Below are 17,964 nucleotides of genomic sequence, written 5' to 3'. Positions count from 1 at the left end.
TCCTTCTCATTTTCAGCAAGCAAAGTTGTGCCATCAGCGCATCGCAGGTTGTTAATAAGTCTTCTTCCAATCTGGATGCCATGTTCTTCTTCAGATAATCTAGCTTCTCTGATTATTTTTTATTTTTATTTTTACAATTTATTTTTATTTTAACAATTTATTGGGGCTCATACAATTCTTTTCACAGTTCATACATATACATACATCAATTGTATAAAGCACATCTGTACAGTCTTTGCCCTAATCATTTTTTTCTCTTTTCTTCTTTTACATTTTATTAGGGACTCATACAACTCTTACCACAATCCATACATATACATACATCAATTGTATAAAGCACATCCATACATTCCCTGCCCCAATCATTCTCAAGGCATTTGCTCTCCACTTAAGCTCCTTGCATCAGGTCCTCTTTTTTTTTCCCGCTTCTCTGATTATTTACTCTGCATACAGATTATTTTCTGCTTTCAGTCAAGATCCATCTGGCATCAGCAATGACATTCCTTCTTCCACAACACTGTGGGTGAGAGTATATTTATACCATGTATAGTTTAGTCCTATTTTTTCATCGGTGACTGATATGGTTCTGGGTTTCACATTTAGATCTTTGATCTATTTTGAGTTTTGGTATATGGTGTGGCATGTGGGTCCTTTCCTGCAAATGGAAATCCAGTTTTGCCAGTACCATTTGTTAAAGAGACTTCTTCTCAGTTTCATGTGTTTCAGCTCTTTGTAAAACATCAGCTGGGTGTAGGTGAATGAGTTTACTTCTAGTTCTCAATTCTGTTCTATTGGCTTGTGTATCCATTGTTGTACCAATACCAAAGAATTGGTTTTATAGTAGATTTGAGATTAGGAAGTAAGAGGCTACCTACTTTTTTCTTCTTTAGTAGTGCTTAATTTTTCCAGGATCATTTTACTGTCTGTAGGCAGATAGTGATTAGTTTTGCTATCTCTTAAAACAATGCTGTTGCGCTCTGGATCAGCATGGTACTATAGCTGGAGATCACTTTGGACAATGTTGACATTTTAAACATGTGAAGTCTTTCCATCCATGAGGATGTTATATTCCTCCATTTATGTAGCTCTCCTGTGGTGGCAGGCTTCATTCACTTTGCGTATGTCTTTTGTTCCCCTAGCTAGATTTATTCCTAAGTATTTCATTTTTGAGTGGTTATTTTAAATGGTTTCATATTCCAGACTTCCTTCTCAGAGCTCTCTTTGTCAGTATAACGTAATCTGACTTATTTTTATATGTTACTCTTGTACTCTGTGACGTTGATGAATATTTTAATTATATCCAACATTTTAAATTGGATTTTTGGAGATTTCTTATACATAAAATCTTATCATCTGTGAATAAAGAATGTTTCTTTTTTTGCCAAATGTTTGTTATCATTAGATATCATGGAGTTATTTTGGATTTATGGCCGGATGAAACCTCAGAATTGTCCTTGTGTTTAAGCCCATTGTTGTAGCCATTGTGTCAATCCATTTTGTTAAGGGTTTTCTCTTCTCCAGTCCCCTCTACTTTTCCAAGCATGATGCCCTTCTCCAGGGAATGGTCTCCTCTGATAACATGGCCAAATATGTGAGGCCAAGTTTTGCTTTACTTGTTTTGAAGGCGCATTCTGGCTGTACTTCTTCCAAGACAGGCTTGTTTGTTCTTTTAGAAGTCCGTTGTAGCCTTTTAACTCATTGCTATTAAATCAGTTGCTATTTATAGCAACCCTAAAAAGAGTTTCCGAGGCTAGAAATCTTTACAGGGGCAAAGAGCTTCATCTTTATCCCACAGAGCTCATGGTAGATCCAGTAGCAACCAACTGACCTTTCAGTTAACAGTCCAACAGAAATTCAAGATTTCCAGCACAATATTGAATAGAAGTGTTGATAAAAGACATCTGTGATAGTTAGGTTTATTGTGCCAGCCTGGCGAATAGGAACACGGGGGAAAAGATTAAGCAGGCTGCAGTGTGATTGGAGGGCAAAGAGATAAATGGCACTGCAAGATCTGTCCTCATCTCTATTACTATCTGTTGACTGGACCAGTCTGCTGCTGCTTTAGCTAGTTCTCTGCCTCAGACTGTGAGCTACAGTACCCGTGGGTCAAACCAACCCATGGATCATGTTGCTAGAGCTTGAGGCTACTGGAAGACCTGCATCACCATGCTGCTAATGTGTGCATTGCTTGAGCTTGAGGCTGGTGGATCCTGTCACCTTGCATTCTTGAGTCTGAGATCCCATCTGGACCTGCTTTGCCTGCTTTACTATGCCCCTGTGCTACTGACTGTTGCTGACCCACCCTGCTGCCTCCTGCCTGTGGGCACACTGAGGAAAGACTGCACTGTCTGCTTCCTTGATCTTGGACCGAAGCACCCGCACTCCCTGACCCTGTGAGTTGAAGGACTTTCAGCATATCAACTGTTCCACAAAAGTGAGTTGAACAGAGCCTTCTGTACTACTGTGTGGACTAATTAACTGTTATAGTCCTTTGTGCTGTGTGTGTGGTTTTGTTTCTCTAGAGAAACCTGCCTAACACAACATCCTTGTCTGGTTCCAAGGGGACTGCTTTCAGTTTCTCTTCATTGAGAATAATCTTGGCTTTTTTGTTGGTAAATATGAGGGGTTACCCCCCCAAGCATGGCCTTTTTGTCAAAGCTATGTATTTCATTTTCCCTCCAAACAACCTTATCACCTTCAAAGTACATTCCATTACACTTAATATATTTGATACACAATGTATCAAATCTGCGATTCCATTCTTGTAAACACTTTTCAAACTCATCTGCATGAATGGCTAACAGCGCTCTTTCATTTTTTTCTTCACCTCTTCTATGTGGTCAAATAGCTGTCCTTTCATGACCTTCTTTGTTCACAGAAATGAAAATAAGTTGCTTGGAGCAAGGTCAGGTGAGTCAGGTATGTTGGGCAAGAGAGGCATGCTGTTTTTAGCCCAAATCTGATACACTGAGATGGTTGCATGAGCAGGTGTACTGTCATGGTGACAAAACCAGTCCCCCATTTGCCACAAATCAGGCCTTTTTTTGCGTCACAGTTATGCTATTTTTTCAGAACCTCTAAATAGAAAGCCTGATTAACACTCTGACTTGGTGGGAAGAAGGCCAAATACACCGTGCCCCTCACATTAAAAAAAAAAAAAAGAACATGGTCTTGATCTTTGATTTCACTTGACAAGCTCTTTTGGGCAAGGCACCGGTAGTGTCTTCCATGGGCTTGACTGATGTTTGCTTTCAGGGTCAGAAGGACAGCACCATGTCTCATCACCAGTAATGACCTTGGGGAAAAGCTTGGGTTGCTGCTCTCTTTCAAACCACGGCATGTTTCCTCTTGAAGCTCTTTCCCTGCTCTCTCAGAACCTGAGGCATAAATTTCACAGTGACCTTTCTCGTTCCCAAATCTTCTGTTAAAATTCGCTGAACCGAGTTCCAAGACAGTCCAGACACTTCCCCATCTCTTCCGTGGTCCGTTGTCGGTCTTTGAGCACAAGTGCACAAAATTTGTTGACATTTTCGTCTGTTCAGGAAGTTGACGGATGTCCAGAACAAGGTTTGTCATCAGTCACCATTTCATCTTTTTTGAAATGAGAAAACCCCTCACCCGCTTGAGTTTTCCCCATAGCACTGTCCTTGTAAGCTGGGTAAACACCAGAATAGCTTCTGCAGCAATATTACCCCAGCAGGAAACAAAATTTCAAAGCCACACCCTGTTCTCTTAAATCAGCCATCAAAAAACAAAAAAACACCCCAAAACAAGGTTTGAGTGAAACTGCTTTTATGACAAAATTCACTGTGACCAGAGAGAAACTTCCCAGGTGATACCACTGGGTGCAGCAACTCAGAGCAAGTTGCTCAGTGTTTGCCTAGTGGGAAAAATGTGTACTATGAAAGCAGAGCTTTTTTTCTGTTTGTTTGTTTTGGGGGGAAAGACCCCTCATATGCCCTTTGTTATGTGGAGAAATTTCCTTTCTATTCCTATTTTGCTGAGTGTTTTTTTTTTTTAATCAGGAATGGTGTCTGGGTGAGGGCTCCCCAACATGCAGTCATACAGCTAACATATGACATAGTTAATAGGTAATTTCATAGGTAGGTAACAACATAATGAACCAATAATGAGGTGAGTCATTGTCTTGTCCTAGTGCTAGTTGACCCTGAACCCCCTGAGAATCCAGGGGATTGCTACATTTATGGTGAGTTGGCTATAGAACCTGATTGTTTTTATCTACAGATAACCTTTAGGCATTGTGAAGTAGCCAGACACAGAAATAATTCATCTTATATAGTAGCTCTTTTATGACAGTTCTTTTATGGGGGTTTTTGAAGGGACTGTGTTCAGTCATGAGAATGTATATTAAACTTTATTTATATCTTCTAATCGTGAGAGTCTTTACCCCCAGAGTCAGCTTTCCAGACCTGTAATTATAAGCATGGATTACTTAGCGGTGTTACGTTCTCTCCCAGGCCCTCAGTTTACCACAGAATGGGTGTTAGAAGCTTTAACGTGCCTTTTCTAGTCAATTGATGTGATCATACAGGTCTTTTCCTTTCTTTTATATTTCCAATTTTTAGATTATAAATTAAGTGAGGGTTTGCATTTTGGTCTTTTATTTTATGTGCTTTTAAGTAGTTTTATAGACATATACTTCACACATCATAGAATTTGACTGTTTGGTCATATTATGAAAATTTATACATTCATCACCACAATCTTTTTCAGAACATTTTCTTCTCATATCATTGTTGTTAGCACTTCATTTCTACCCCTCCTGCCCTGCCATGCCCCTATCTAGTTACTGTCTCTGTAGATATACCTTATCCTAAATTTCATATACAGAAAATCATACAAAACAAAACACAATCATGCAAAATCAAACAAAGCGAGCAAACAAAACCTAGTGACTACAGAAAACAGAAAGAGAAATTACTGCAAATTGAAACAACTTTAAAATGGGTCCAGAGGTAGATCAAATGATAAGGCATTACATTTTAACCCGACTACCGCTTCCATCATTGATTTCACAGGCTCTCTGACTGGAGAAAGTGGCTGCTTCCAAACTGTAGTTCTGGTGAAGACTACCGCGAGTACCCTGGAGTGCCAAAAGAGCAAACAAATCTGTCTTGGAAAATGTGCAGCCAGAGCGCTTGCTCCTTAGAGGCAAGGAGCGTGAAACTTGAGCTTCCATACTTTGGACTTGTGAAGAGAGACTAATCCTTGGAGAAGGCCCTCGTGCTCGGTGAAGTGGAGGGACAGTGGGAAAGCAGAAGGCCCTCAAGGAGATGGGCTGACGCAGTGACTCAACAGTGGCCTCCGGCATGGGAGCAATTGTGAGGATGTTCACAGGGTTGCTGTGGGTCGGAACCGATCCGATGGCTCCTCACAGCACTGTGTGGTTGCAGCAAGGCTGCTCACATCTCTTGACTGTTGTCAGAGAGCATGCACTGGAAGACCCCTGCAATTCGGGATTCCACTGTCATCTAGTTTCTGCAAACTGGGTGTTCACAATTTCAGCTCTGATACTAATTTCTTTCCTGATATTTTGGTTTTATTATTTATAATCCTTGGATCACACCAATTGGTGGGCTTCTTCTTTATGGACTTAGTTGACACCTCTCTGTGATAGCTGCTTGTTTGAAGATAAGCCTTTAAGACCCCAGATACTATTCATTTTGATAGCCAGGGTCCATCTGGTTTCTTCACCACACTTTGCTTAGCACCCCGCATCTCCAGTGATCTTTTCATGAATGTGAGCATCAAGAAAGGCCATGTCATAAGAATGAATTCTTCTTAGATTGTCGCTAGAATGAAGTGTGAGTCCAAATTCATCCATATACTTATGGCTTTTTATGTCTCTTTCATTTTAGAGACATCATAACAATTTATGATATAGAACAATAGAAATCATCCCCATGGGACATAAGATAATTCTATTTACAGTGCCGTTAATTTAGTCATTGGTATAGAATTTAAAACACTATTGAGAAATAAGTATGGGCAGGTTGCAGATTGAAATACATGAATTATTGACCTGAACAGATTAAACCCTTAAGTAACTGGACACTATTTACACAAACAATGGGGGTTGAGAATAGGGAAAAACTTTCAATAAAACTCATTCCCTCTGTTTCATTTGTGTGAAAATTTGCATTGATTGTTTTAGATTTTTTTTTTATTGCTCCCCAAATTATTTAAATTGTCTAGACCAGTACTTTCCAAATTGTAAAAGTCACGCATACAGAAAATGAGAGCTATTTTGTATGTAAGCATGCAGAAGCAAAGGGATTAGCTGATGATACTTACAATTCTCTCAGACAGGGCCCCGTTTCTGTTGTTCATTCATTCATTCACTCACTCACTCATTCTTTATTCGTTCTTTCCCTTTTGCATTCATTCTCCACCCCCAGTTTTCAACCACATAGACAACCATTTTGCCATTTTTAGTGCCAGGGGGTAACCTTCGCGCTGCTAACTGCAAGGTGAGCAGTTTGGATCCAGTAGCTACTCCACAGGTGGGGAAAATGAGGTTGTGGTTTCTGGAAAGATTTACAGCTCGGAAACTCAAAGAAATAGCTCTACACTGCCCAAAATGGTTGTCATGAATCACATTCGATTATACCAGTGGGGGGCTTGGGGGTATGGTAACATGTTACTTTGTCTTACATTTTATTGTTAAATGTGTGCAGTTACTTTATACTCGTGCATTTTTAATTTGTGTAACTGATATTGTGCTATTTTCCCTAAGCGGGCTTTTGAAATTGCAGTGGTGTGGATTTGCCATTGAGATTATACGGATATCTAGTTTGTTACATAGGACTTCCTGATATGCGTCTCCCAGATTCCACTTACCCATCACCAGGGATTGGCAGCTGGATTGTGCCCAGTCCTTGCCTTTACATACCACCATTTGTATTTGTCTCCAGATGAACCAGCGAGAGTATTGCAGGAAACAAGAGTCCTGGTAGTGGAGTGAATGATCAAGATACCATTGCTGATGACAAGTGGATCTTGGTTGAAACAGAAAATACCAGAAAGATGTTGACCTGTGTTTTATTGACTAGGTGATGAGCCCTGGTGGCCCTGTGGGTTAAACATTTTGCTGCTAATTGAAAGGTGGTTAAACCCACTAGCCATGGAAGAAAGATGATACTTTCCGCAGTTTGACTCTGTCTTCTAGGCTTGCGTTGAGTTGCAATTAATTTGATGGCAATGGGTTTGATCTGGTTTGGGCTGTCTATGCAAAGGGATTCAATTATATGGATTGTAACAAATTATGGAGAGCATTGCAAAGAATAAGCATTCCAGGACACTTAATTATGCTCATGCAGAATGTGAACACAGACCCAGTGGAACTTGATTAAAAAGAAATGGGGAATTCTCTTTGCCATATCTACTGTGAGAATGGAGACCATTCTTAGCAACCAGACTGTTGACATTCCTGAGAACGTCGACATTTCCCTGAAGGGGCGCACAGTTATTGGGAAGGGCCACAGATGAACCCTGCAGAGGGGCTTCATTCACATCAACGTAGAACTCAGTCTCCTTGGAAAGAAAAAAAGGAGACGTTGAGTAGACGAATGGCGGGGAAATAGAAAGGAACTGACTATCCGTAGTCGTGTCCAGAACAGGATCAAGGGTGCTACTCGGGGCTTCCTGTGCAAGATGAGGTCTGTGTATGCCCACTTCCCCAAAATGTGATTATTTGGGAGAATGGGTCTCATTGAATTCTGTAACTTCTTGGGTGAAAAATACCTCTGGGACAGGTGTAGCTTGTTCTGTTTCTCAAGCCCCAGAAAGATGAGTTAATTCATGAAGGAAACAGCATTGAGCTTGTATCAAATCCAGCTGCTTTAATTCAGCAAGCCAAGACAGTTAGAAACAAGTATAGCCGAACAATTCTTGGATGGTGGCTATGTTTCTGAAAAAGGAACAGTTCAGTAGGTGATGAGTAAGAGCTAAGAGGTGTCCAGCTACAGTCTAGATGATTCCTTTAGACTTCGTTGTGAAGCTTGGATGCAATAAAGTTTATCTAATGAAAAAAAAACCCACACAACTACAAGGGGACACTGTGTGGTTTAAAACCTACAAGGTGAGTGTCAAGACTATATATATATCCTATATATACATACTTATTCAATCTATATGCTGAGAAATAATTGACTAGTTAAATTGTATGATGAAAATGTGGCATCATGATTGGATGATCACTCATTAACAACCTATAATACGCAGACAGCACAGACACACTGAAAATGAAAAGGACTTACGGCATTTACTGATGAAGAACAAAGACACACTTCAGTAAGGATTATATCTCAGCATTAAAGCAAAACGTCTCACAACTTGTCCAATAAAGAGCATCATGATAAAATGAGAAAATATTGGAACTGTCAAGGATTTCATTTTACTTCAATGCTTTTGGTAGTAAAGTCAAGAAATCAAATGACATATTCTAACTCTGCGACATAGGCAAATGCTGGAAAAAGACTCTTTAAAGCGTTAAAAAGAAAATCTATCACCTTGAAAACTAAGTTATGCCTTAGCCATGGTATTTCCAATCACCTTATATGCACGTGAAATCTATATCATGAATAAGGAAGGCTGAAGAAGAGCTGAGGCGATTCCACTATGGTGTTGGGAAAGAACATTAAATGTACCACGTACTGCCAGGATAGACAAATCTGACTCGGAAGAACTACTGCTAGAATGCTCCTTTGGAAGAGTGAGTAGTGATACGGGAAGGGTAGAGGGAGGGTGCATTGGAAAGGGGGAACCGATGACAAGAGTCTACATGTGACCTCCTCCCTGGAGGACGGACAACAGAAAAGTCAGTGAAGGGAGACGTCGGACAGGGCAAGATATGATTTACATCGAGGCTTTAACAGTGGACTCAGTTGTGAGGCTGGCTTTCTATGTAGATAATCTGGTGTTATCAGATGTCCTGCACCTATTCCTCCTCTGAGTGACCCCATGGACAACTGAGTAGAACTAGGTCTGCTCCATCGGGTTCCTAATGGCTGATTTGGGGGAATAAATTGCCAAGACATTCTTTCACCTTGGGGCGAATTCTAACACCCAACCCCATTTATTAATTGTACCATTCATATACATATTTAGAAGACTAAATGTAAGATAATTTGGGGGCATGAAGAAAAATGATATTAAATCGCGTGGGTGTGTTTCTGTATGTGTACATACACCCATCAAGATTAGAATAACTATATCCCTGGCAAGGAATAATAATAACATGCTTTTGAAAAAAATCAAAATGCTAATTAACTAGATTTGTCCTTGATTGTGTGCTCATAGTAATTGCAAGTTGTTTGCCTCTTACTCTTTCATATTGCATTCCAAGATGTCACCGTCATTCTATAGTTTTTATTGCTCATACCTCTGTCTCATCACTGCACTAGGCCTCAATTAAAAATGTTTTTAAGCTTATGAAAATTAACTGCTAGAAAAGAGCACATGATCTAAAGTGTTGCTCAGTCTACTATGGAGATAAGCCAAGTGTGAACAAATACTTAGAAGTCACTCTAGCGTTCTTCCATAATCCCTCTACAGGGGTTTGCTTGACCATTATCTTAGTGTGGTATGCATGTTTTGGTTTCAGAGATAGAATGGAATTTACCGTTTATGGTAAAATAAAGATCATATCATTGTCTTCCACCAAACGCTGTCCTTTTTAAAACACAAGAATTCCCAACAGCCCCAGCTGAAGTGTGTAGAATTATCTGAAGAATAGCTAAACACTGTGTTAGAAAAACAAGCCAAGGAATTTGTGGGGAAATGTGAGGTCTGTTTAACTTATACACTCTTTTCTGTTCAGAAAAATGTCTGTCTGACTTCCTGACAGAGCTCCAGCATTATGTTGGAGACTGTGAGTCATCGATAAAAGCCATTCACTTCCTTGTACCTAAATGCGTCCTCCTTTGGGGTTAAATGTCAGAAATGAAAGTTCTTTCTGACCTACTCGGGATGTAAAAGTCTGAAGTCATTACATGTCAGTGAAGATTTAAAAAGAAAGAAACGAAGCAGCAGGAGATTGAGAAAAACTGTTACCAACACAGCAGCGGTCACAAAGTACCTGGTTTCCTGGTCTTCCACATTCTTGCTGCCGGATTATATTGTCTCACAGACCAATTAACGCTGGAAGAAGTTAACAGGCGTTTATTGTTTAATGTGGGTTGAACAGTATAATTAAATCCATAGTCTTTAATTCTTCTCAAGTTCAGATGAAAGCGACCATTTTTGTTTGTTGACATTCGGGGTGTGTTTCCAATTAAACTAAAATCATCGTAAGCACTTCTGATTTTTCCTTCATAGTCTCTATCATGAAAATTAGTTGCATGGTCTAGCCCTCCTCCTTTCCCCCTTCTTCTAGAAGCAGCATTTACCAAACCAGAAGATCTTCATCCTGGCCAAGGCTTCCTAGAATTTGCCTGCTCTCTAGTGTGCATCAGAAAAAAGTGACATAAAATGAGGGGTAGTGTTTGGTAGGATTGTTGTAGGTTCTGTTGAATTGATGTTGACGTGTGGCTATAATCTTCGCAGCAGTGAATCCCCAGGGAGTCACCAAGTGTGTTCAAATCACTAACCCTTCAGTGTGCAGACCAGGCCGGACCAATTGCACCAAGAGAGCTCCTCAAATTGGATTAGAGATGGTGATTCGACTTGAGTTTTAAACGGTCACTAACCAGACCATCTTTCCGTTGACTTCTAGCTTCTCTTTCTGCACATTTAAGTAGTTGCTTAAACAATTATTTCTAAGAAATTTTAAGGCAACTCTTAGGAGTAGGGTTTTCTTTGATCATTTTATTGGGGGCTCGTACAACTCTTATCACAATCCATAAATCCATCCATTGTATCAAGCACATTTGTTGCCATCATCATTCTCAAAACATTTGCTTTCTACTTGAGCCCTTGGTGTCAGCTCCTCATTTTAGGACTAGGTTTTTAAGAGAATGTCTTGTATACCCATACTTTCCTGGTCTGAATAATAATTTCAAACAGCTCTTAGAGGCCTCCTGGATAAGCTCAGGAAATCAGGCTTCACATCAGCTGGAGCTGTGTTCAAATCCTCCCACACTATGAATAAGACCCTGAGTACCAAAACGTTCTCCAATCCACGGAATCTCTAGCACCTTATATCGTCGCTGGTGTTAAGAAATTCAATAAGTACTTATTAAATAAACATACTTTGTTTATCTTTCCTACCAGACTTTTGTTCTCAGAGAACCAAAAGAACCATGTGGATTTAAATTTTAGATTTCACACGGATCTGGAAAAATCTGGCACATGAAGCAAATGTAGCTCATCCCTTAATATATCCTTATCGAATTAAAGAAAAAAGTTGTCCATTTTGTAAATATAATGAGATCTTAAACATGAAGGGTCCTCAGTCGAATTGTGGAGATTTGACAAGCTATATACAAAGATGACTCACCCCCCCTGGGCTAATCAGAGGAGGGGGAACCATCGAGGGAAGGACCGGGGATGTGGAGGGAAGGTCTCCCTTGGCAACTGCACTTCATCAGGAAGCTGCAGAAGATTCACGCACATGGTGAAGGCAACGCTCCCACCTACGCAGGAAATCTCCCAACTCCTTCCTCACTCTTCTCCTTTGGATAATGAGCCAAAACTGTCATCAAAGCTGCTAGGCGCCACAGCACCACCATCTCAAACACACACACACACACACACACTTCTTTTGCACCCAGGGTGTGAAAGGGAAAATGAAAAACAACACAAATTTCTAATAAAATAATGGTCGCGGAAGGGATTGTTGCAACACATTTTGACTGTGTTTGGCAATCGTCCTCTAAAGGGTTAACCCAGCATCTATACGGGCTCCACTCTCTTCCCCTCTCTGCCAGGAGTTTGTGTGCAAGGAGGGGGAGGAAGATTGGTTTCAGCCCTTCTCGTTTTACTTTTCTGCATCTTCTGTCTGAAAATAGCTCTTTATCTGGAGCTTAAGAGGAATAGGGTTCAATGGAATTTCACATGTGTTCTTTCGAGCCCCTTTGCCCCCAACATGGGAACGAGGAATAAAAAGGGAGCGAAGCAACTTTAGTTTACTATTTCTGAAAATCTTCCAATGTCACAAAGTTTGTCCATCCTGCTTTGTTTTTGTAATGGGTTGGGCCGGGACTAAACAGAATTTAGCACCGTGGAGAAGCTCTGGATATGGAGTGTGAGCTTCACAGTCCCAGCTCTGCCTCTGCTGAGTGGGTTTGAAAGGAAGCCAGACTAGGGAAGGGGGGTTGTCTTCACCGGACTGCCTGCTGTAAACAAAAAATAGCTGCCCAATAAGGGGTTGGAAAGAAATCAGGCACACCCTTTAGACACCTATAGAAAAATACAGACCTCAGCATTTTCAGACTCAACTCACCTAGGCCCAGGTGGAAAGTCCATCTGGGTGCACAGACTAGGTACCAGTGACATTACATCACACAGGTGCGCCTTAACTCAGTCAATAGGATCAGCCATCACCCTGAACCACGCCTCCCCAGCCAGTGCGGATCGGAGGGGCTAGGAAGGCAGGCTGCACTCCCTTCTCTTGTCCATTTGTGCTCTTGCAGGAAGAGGGTGAGATTCCGCCCGTGTGCAGGCTGCACACGCGCACACACGCACACACGCCTGCGTGCGCTCGTGCCCCGCTCCCACTCTTGGGAGTTCCTGCTCGAGGCTCCTCGTGCTGGTTCCTTCCCCTGTTTTTCCAAGCTCCCCGGGAACAGCCACTTTTTAGTCACGAACTTTCCCCGCCCCACCATGCAGCCTTGCACGCTTTCCAGGCAGAGTGGGCACTTTTGAGACTATAATATCTGAAATGCCTTCCCTCGTGAAACCCGCTTGGTTTGACAAAAGTGCTTTCAGCCTTGAGAGGCAAGAATGGAGGTAAACCGCCCCAGACACCTAACAAGTTCATCTTGGGAGATTCTTTCATTTCCCTGTTCCTCAACATGTTTTATGAAACGAGAGTCTCTACCATATAATCTCCTGATTCAAGAAGCAAGATACATGCACACCTTTATCTTTTCAAAAACACTTTTGTAGCATTACATTATTCATCAAGCCCCCAACAACAACAACAACATTAGTGTGACTTTTAAGTTGTGAGACCAATGCCAGTGGTTTCGCTCGTTCTCTCCTTCTTTAAGGAGACTGAATCCCTGGGCCACGGGGTGATACCATGGTTAATGTGCTTGCTGCTAACTGAAAGGGTAAAAGTTCAAGGCGTAGTGGAAGAAAGGTCTAGCCATCTACTTCTGAAAATTCCCCACTGGAAACACCCTCATGGAGTAGCAGTTTTACTCTGACACACTTGAGTTGCCAGCCTCTGGTAACTGGTTTGGTTTCTTGAAAATGGTAACATTTTCCAAGACACAAAAACAAAATCTACCGAAACCTTACGAAGTTTGTGGTCTACTAACCATTATGTAATTATTCACTGCCATCAAGCGGGTTCTGACTCATAGCGATCCCACAGGACAAGGCAGAACTGCCCCTGTGGGTTTCCATGACTGCAACTCATCACAGGGGGTAGGTAGCCTCATCTTTCTTCCTTAGAGAAGCTGGTGACTTTGAATTGCTGACCTTGTGGTGAGCAGCTCAACGTGTAAACACTATGCTACCAGGGGGTGCTCTACAGTACATAAAGGGTTAATCACAACATAAAGGGTTAATCACAACACAGCCCAGGAGATCAGGACAAGGAGCTGTGGTCCTCCCGCACCAGTGAGACTCAGCCTGGGGGCCTGGGAAAGAAAGAGAGTGGGTAGGAGCGTGCTCATAAAAAGTGAGGAGAACTTGAATCCTTTGTCAGGTTAAAAAATACATAAAAAAAGAAAATGAGGAAGGAGCATTTGGGTAAAAAATACAAGCAAAGACTAGGCGGGCCCAGCAGGGGCTGGAACAGGAAGCGCCTTAGATGTATTATTGTTACTCTCACTTTGTAGAGGAGGAACTGAGCCGTGGCAGTTGGGAGATGTATTTCTCCACAAGATTAAAAAATAGCAAAGGAAAAGAAGTCATCTTACAGTGGAGAAGTGCAGAAAACTTGCCAGACCCCCTCCCTACCTCGGCTTAAAAGTTCGAGCATTTTGGCATAAATTGACATCATGTGCTTCCTGACAATAATGCACAGAGAATTCTGTGGAATTTCTGCCAAATGTTCATGCCATATATACTTGAGTATAAGCCAACCTGAATATAAACCGAGGCACCTAATTTTTACCACAAAACCAGGTAAACTTACTGAGTCGAGTATAAGCCTAGGGTGGGAAATGCAGCAGCTAGTGGTAAATTTCAACATAAAAATAGATACCAATAAAATTACATCAATTGAAGCATCAGTAGGTTAAATGTTTTTGAATATTTATTTCAAAGGAAAACAGTAAAGTAGCTCTGTAAGTGGAAAAGAGGGTCAGCAAAAACAATATGGCATCAACAATGAGTTTAAAAGCACAAAAGCCTTAGGTCAATCAGCAACCAAGCTAAAGCACGAGGTAAAATCCTTCCAAAGTGGATTCCTCCCATCATCTGTGTGTCCAGAGCTTCCGCTTCAGCTGGCGTGAGGTCATCTCTGAGTTCGCAGTCACCACCGCCACTGCTGTCATTCTCAAAGTCTGTCTTCTCTGCCATCCATAGCACAGTTCTTTTTCTTCTTGATTCTTTTTATTATTTGATTGGGAAACTAGGCCCGGGGGGTGGGGGGCTGGGGGGGGGGCTAATCCTCCCTCCTCACCAGCTCCAGCCCGCCCTCGCCCTTCTTGGCGTTCTTCCTCTTCTCACGGCCTGGGCGTCCTCCACCATAAGGTGAGCAGAAGGAGAAGTCGGTGTGTTTCTGGGAGTCCAGGCAGACCCTGATGTGGCGCTATCGAATCAGCACACGGCGTGGTGGATGGCCTTGGCCAGCCCCAGCTTGAAGACCTGGGTCTGCAGGCGCCTCTCCAAGAAGTCTTTGATCTTCAGGCCTAGGATGTAATCCAGCTTCATCTTGCCCTGTCCAGCACCCCAATGAGGACCAGCCGGCAGCAATGCGTTGCCTTCAAACAGACACAGCTGGTCCTTCTCATCCAATGTCAGCAACTCCTGGGCGGCTTTACGGATCTTGGCCAGAGTGAACTTGACCCTCTAGACCTCACGCTTGTTCCGGAGCCTGTACTCACCAATCAGCTTCAGCTCCTGGTCGAGCCAAGACATCTCGAAGAGTCTCCGCGGGGTGACATAGGTGATCCGACAAACCCAGCTCCAAGCGACCGGCATGCTGGCTCCGCTGGCCCGTGTGCACCTGAGTACCGGCCCCCGTGGGGAATAAACAGAGCAAGGCCACATTTTTTGAAGGCGCGTTGCACCATGTCCTCTGGAATCTCTTCCCATGTATCATGAGCCCACTTTGCTATCAGTCCTATGTCGGGCTTGACCAGATGACATCCCTTCATGCCACGTCTTCCGCACAGTCTTTGAAACGTTTACTTAAACACACATCTAGGGACCGCAATACGGATGTAAGCCCACCTGGAATAACAGTCAAAGTAACTTGAGAAGACTTGGCCAATTTTTTTTCCCATGTCATCAGATGTGTGGATTCTGAACATATCCCAAACTAGCAATGGTGCTTTTTGCCTTAAGGCTGCTCCTGATCGTCCGTTCCAAATTTCTTCCAGCCATTTTTTTGGTCCCATCTTCATCCATCCAGCCTTTAATATGTGCTGCACTGTAATTCATGGTGGGAATTTGACCTTTTTTGGCAAGGTCTTTCTTTTTAAAATAATGGCAGGCCACAGCTTAGTTCCATCAAGCATAATAGAATGAATGTGAAATGTTTTTCCCCCCATTTCTTGTGGTTCTGAGTAAAATAGTTTTGTCTCCCAAACTTGCCGCAGTTCGCTTGCTTGGAAGATCAAAGGTCATAGGTGTTTCAGTCATATTCCCAATATCTCCCAGGTCATAATTATGGATCCGTCTTTGTCTTATGATGAATGAATGGAATGACATCACTTTTTCATCAAGGTCTTTTGGCAACTTCTGCAAAATCTCTGTTCTTTGCTGCAAACATAGAGCAAACCTATTTATGAAGCGGGTACACCATCCTGCTCATGCAACAAAATGTTCAATGCCTGGTGCATTTTGAAGGGCACATAAGCAAATTCCCAATTGTGTTGCGCAGTAACCGTTTGACAACACTCCCCCTAGAGCCCCATATGAAGTTGTTAAAACACATCGAGCTTTTTTTTACCTGTGGGATCTTTTCCAAGTCAGCTTTCATTTTCCACCACTCCCTCACTTGTTTCTCGTCAACACAAAATTCCTTTCTTGCAATACTGTTCCTGCTTTCTTCTGCTCTTGACACAACCTTAAGTTTGAAACCAGCTTAGTATGACCTGAATTTTTGTTTTGATTCAGGATTAGAAATATTGGGATCCATTTCTAACAGGATTAAAAAAAAGACTTTGAAAAAGAATTCTGTACCCTAGTGATTGAATTCTCAAAATACACTGTAAGCCCTAGTTATAGTTCTTAAAAGAGATCGATTTAGTGGTGTACAGGCAACTAACTCTATGTATAAATAAGTAAAAGCAATTGGCAATAGAATACAGCAAGATAGATAGACTTCACCAAAGAACCCAGATACCTCCCAAAAGAATTACATTCAAAAGACACCATGAGACCCAAAACATGCTGGATCACCAAGGTTGCTGACAGTAATTCAGGGTTTGGAGAGTTTGGTCTGATACTATTCAAAAATGTGATGACATGACTATGCTTGCATAGAGCAGCCTGTGTTAGGGCTCACACTATGCACGCTGTGTTGCTACATTACTACATACACTGCCTTAACGCATGTACACAACACAGCTTGTCCAAACGCAGGCTGATGATGTTCCAGAATGTCATGACATGACTGTTTTCATAGAGCAGCCTGTGTTAGGGCTCATCATATACACGCTGCATTGTGTACGCTCTGTGTTACTGCATGCGCTGTGTTACAGCAGATGCAGCATTGCTGCGTATGTATGTTAAGTGCTAACACAACACATGCAGTAGCACAGTGCATCCACAATGCAGTGTGTACATTAGGAGCCCCAACACAAGCTGCTCTATGTAAGCATAGTTGACACTGGGTCTAGACAGGGGTTAATAAGAAAATAAAAAATAAAATATAGCAGACTAAGAACTGTAACTAAACGTACTGTATATCCAAGACCAGAGATATACCGGCACTTGTATTCAGCAATGCTTGGGTGGAGCAATGGGAAGTGACCAAGCATGAGTGAGACTGTAAAGGCTGCATCATTGGTTACAGTCCTGGAGTAGAGCAGGAGAGGAAGAGCAGCCGCATCTGACAGTCATCTGACAAGGATGTGGTCCGCCCCAGGTGCCAGCACACAGAGCGGGCAGGTTCTCTCCAGTGTGGCAGGGACAACACCGAGGCCGCGGTGTGCAGGAGAAAAGAAGAGCGGTGACATCAGCAGTCCTCGGACCACCCAAGAGGCTGCAGGCGCCCGCAGATGAGTGGGAGAGGCTGGGGAACACTCGCACTGCACAGGAGGACAGGTAAGTGGGGGCCCTCACCCGAGTATAAGCTGAGGGGCGCTTTTTCAGCATAAAAAATGTGCTGAAATACTTGGCTTATACACGAGTATGTATGGTCATCTGAGTGCAATCATAAGGGACCATCAGACAAGTCCAAACAGAAAGGTTCATTACAGAATAACTAACCAGTACTCAAGAGGAATGCCATGACAGATAAAAATATATATAAATAACGAAGTCCCTATCAAATAAAATTAGAAACAGAACTGAATGCTACCCATGATTTGGACCTTGTTTTTTTTTACTTTTCTTCAGCGTCGTTGTTGGTGTGTGCTGTTGATTCCTATTTGTTGGGGCAGTAGAAGCATACGGGTCCCTAGGCTGTGAGGTTTACAGGAGCAGATTGTCAGGTTT

General features: G+C 42.2%; 1 protein-coding gene across 1 annotated transcript; it reads right to left on the bottom strand.

Annotated features, from left to right (window-relative positions):
• Positions 1-14,740: 14,740 nt before the first annotated feature.
• On the bottom strand, positions 14,741-15,279 carry LOC142440095 (small ribosomal subunit protein uS4-like). The gene is given in 3 exon segments (XM_075542677.1): positions 14,741-14,907; positions 14,910-15,059; positions 15,183-15,279. Coding segments are annotated over 3 exon segments (414 nt in total).
• Positions 15,280-17,964: the final 2,685 nt, after the last annotated feature.

This window comes from Tenrec ecaudatus, chromosome 2 (assembly GCF_050624435.1).
Source record: "Tenrec ecaudatus isolate mTenEca1 chromosome 2, mTenEca1.hap1, whole genome shotgun sequence".
NCBI classification, from domain to species: domain Eukaryota; kingdom Metazoa; phylum Chordata; class Mammalia; order Afrosoricida; family Tenrecidae; genus Tenrec; species Tenrec ecaudatus.
The sequence above is the reverse complement of the archived record's forward strand: the minus strand, read 5'-3'. Positions and strand labels throughout refer to the sequence as shown.